Genomic DNA, 3,414 nt, shown 5'->3' with positions numbered 1-3,414 from the left:
GATTTATACCCTTAGCACTGATTTAATTGATAAAGATCCTCTTTATACTGTCAAAATAAACTGTTAAAACTAATATTCTAAAGCACATACTCTTAGCATGAAGTTTAGCCAAACATTATTTTACACCATATACTTACTACATCAAACTTCTGAGTGATGTTTCCTTGGACATCAAGTAAATAAACCTTGCCATAATGTGTGCCCAGTGCCAAAAACTGTAAGAAGAACAAAGAAGTAGATTAATCTACTATCAATACACAATTAGTAATTAAACCATTTTGAAAGTCAAGATGCTTAATGATAAATGATCTGAAATGTCTTGGAAGATATGCATTCCTTGGAGAAGGCTTGTTTCCAGCTTCAGGTAAATAACAGAACAGGGCCTATTTTATTGTGATAGTGCAAGCTAGCTGTCAGAATGACTCATGAGGACCCTCATCTACTGACAACTAATGGTGTGTATGCAGTCTGTACACAATGCCTGACGGACTGAGGCAGTAAATTAAAAATGCAGCTGCGAGAGCACGACCAACCTACGGTTGAACTCAAAGTCAGAAAGGAATGATTAAGAAACTCCCTCTAATTTATGGCAAATGTGTAAATCTGTGCTATCATTTAAATTGCACACATGCACACAAACAACAAAATATTTTTTAGATTGAAAAATCCATGCCATATTGAGGTACCAAAAAACTCAGATATATTATGCTATCAGTTAGCTTTAATATGCCTCTATAAAAGTTAATGTATAATACTGAGTGTAAATGTTTATATTCTAATGCAAAAAAAATCCTTTTCTGTCATAAAACAACGAGCTACATGTTCATTTTATGGTATAAAACTAGTTCACAACTCCCACTCTTTCTTTAATTCTTTACGCTAACCCTAAGCAAACCAGAAGAAACTTTAGGACTACCTAAAATATGACATGAGAGTTTTCCTCCTTTTTATTTCTTTAAGCATTACTCAAATAGTCCAAAATTCTCTGTATTTCATTGCATGTGAACATGCTTCAATGCAACCCATAATGAAATGCTCAAATTTACAGGCACTACTAAGCGTTTCAGTCAAGCAGCACAATCTTTAAAAAATAACCTTACAGAAAGTCAAGATTTAAAAGGATTTATCAAAATGGAATTGCTTAAAATGAAATTTCAGTTCAGGCACTTAAAATATGAAGCTACATTAAAGAGGAGACACAAAAAGGGAAAGAAGGGGTTCATTAGAAATTCATCCCCTGCAATGCCTTTCACTCCTGCAAGGTTGCCTTTTTTCAGGAAGAAAAAAGTCCCCAGGGTAAAAAAATCAATACTGGTTAATAAAACATCAGGTGTGCAGACATAACTAGGTATGACGATTCCGCTGCACAGGCCTGCCTGAATGCACCAGGTGCCATGACGATTAGTCATCCAGGGCGGACAGCAAGCCTGGTGAAAAGAGGATGCTTGGGCGATGGAAGGGAAAGGGGAAGAGGTAATTCTGGGGGGAAATTAGTCTGAATATTTAAACCAAATAGCAATGTTTCCTCCAGAGCAAAAGAACATTCTAATCAGAAATAGGGGACTCAAATGGTTGTAATTTTATCCTTACTGTTGACACTCTGACAATATTTAAAGAGTGAAACACCACATATGATATGAACTAACAACAAACAATACTCCATTCTGAGGCTATCTGTGGTAAAAGAATGGGTCTTAAAAGCTCACAGCACCCCAAGTATCTCACAGTATTGATTCTCCTCATAAATACTGTATTTAGTTTGTTAGGAAACCAAGGGAGATTGGATCCTTAAAACACTTTAATACTGTGTCATTCTCTGACACCTCTGTAAAGGCTATTTTTGAACTTCTAATTACATTTTATTTTATGGAAGTTTTAGAGGTTCTATACAGGGTACTTTACCCAAATATTAATTCCTTCTCTTCATCTTTTTTTCAAAATTACTAGTTTTATTCATTTAACATTTAAGATAGAAAGAAAACATAAACTAATTATTTTGATTTTATAGTTTCATCCTAAAACTACAATTATGTTAGAATATTTTTGAAAAAGAAATTCAGTGATTTGTTTTTATGACCTTTTATTTAGGAAAATATTTCATCATTTAGATTAATTATTGCTACTTCCTTTTAGAAATAAATATATGCTCTTCAAAAAAGTTTAATAAGCAGATCATATTTAACTACTAAAATTATGGATGAGTCATATATTCACTTGCTAATGCTTTTGACTATTTGAAATACTACAAAAAATGCAAAACTGGCCACAAATGTGACAGAATATAAATACGAATGCTTCAAATTTTACTCTCCTTCCAGGCCATTAAAAGTCTTGAGCTTCTGTAACTATTGACTTTTGTTTCTTTTTTTCAAACCTCAAAGCACTTAAAATCCAGGATGGACAAAGAATAAATATAATTTCATTAGTCTCATTCATGTTGAATTATAGAAACTTGACTCACAACTCACTTTATAAACTATCAGATTGAGCATCCCATCCTTTGGAATCCCCTAAGCACACCGGCTTTTATTTTGAACTTTATGTAAGCAACTTAAGTAACTTATACATATAAGTCCGTAAATATTGGGATTTTTGTAAATAAACAAGTAGAAGAGGTGGTAAGCAGTCTGCTGGACATCACAAAAGAAACAAGAAGTAGTACATTTCAAATTTGGTCAGCTACCTAATACCATCTACCTTTCTCATAGTGTCTTATAGTATTGAAAGCATTAGAGCAGAGAGTGTCTTCAATTACTCATGAGGAAATAAGTTTGGGAATTCATGAGACTTCCCTGTAAACAGTCAATGAGTGGCTGAGTTAGGGCCAGGATTAAAAGCTGAAATACTCTTAGCTGGATCAGAATCATGGCTCTCAGACGAAGAGTGCATGATCTAAAAGTTAGCATTGACTATCGTTTGCAACCACCACGCTCTTTGGCCACATTGGTTTAAGGATGATGTTAATAAAGTTTGACCTCTAGGCAGACAAACTTTGTTCTCCATTTCATTCACTTAGTGGTTCACTCAACCAATAAACAAAAAGCACTATAACATGCTTAAAGAGCAAGCGTGACTTAAAAAGGTTATGGCATTATGGGGGAAACAGATATTAAAAATTGAGTAATCACAATTAAATTCAATGAATATGCTTAAAACGGAAGTGTCTCTAAGACCCTATGGAACATAGTAGCTGTCAACTGTGCTGAACTTTGAAGGAGGAAGTAGAAAACAGACACTGAGGCAGATAAGATAGGCTTGTGGTAAGGACCTATTTAGGCAGAGTGGATACAACTTGCTCATGGAGTCACATAAAAAGCAGAAAAAAAAAAAAAAAACCCAAGAAATTATAAGCAGCTTTATAATGGATGAAGCATCTAATTCATGCCCAGGGGGAGAAATAGTGATGAGGTTGAA

General features: G+C 34.2%; 1 protein-coding gene across 1 annotated transcript in view; it reads right to left on the bottom strand.

Moving 5' to 3' along the window:
• The window catches only part of VPS41 (vacuolar protein sorting 41 homolog (S. cerevisiae)), a 219,530-nt gene that overhangs the window by 161,425 nt on the left and 54,691 nt on the right, over positions 1-3,414 (bottom strand). Inside the window, exon 4 of the mRNA XM_012656464.1 lies at positions 138-215. Within this exon, the coding sequence (XP_012511918.1) occupies positions 138-215 (78 nt within the window). The remainder of the gene's footprint in view (positions 1-137; positions 216-3,414) is intronic.

This window comes from Propithecus coquereli, unplaced genomic scaffold, assembly GCF_000956105.1.
Source record: "Propithecus coquereli isolate 6110/MARCELLA unplaced genomic scaffold, Pcoq_1.0 Scaffold502, whole genome shotgun sequence".
NCBI classification, from domain to species: domain Eukaryota; kingdom Metazoa; phylum Chordata; class Mammalia; order Primates; family Indriidae; genus Propithecus; species Propithecus coquereli.
This window is presented reverse-complemented; position numbering and strand designations above follow the sequence as displayed.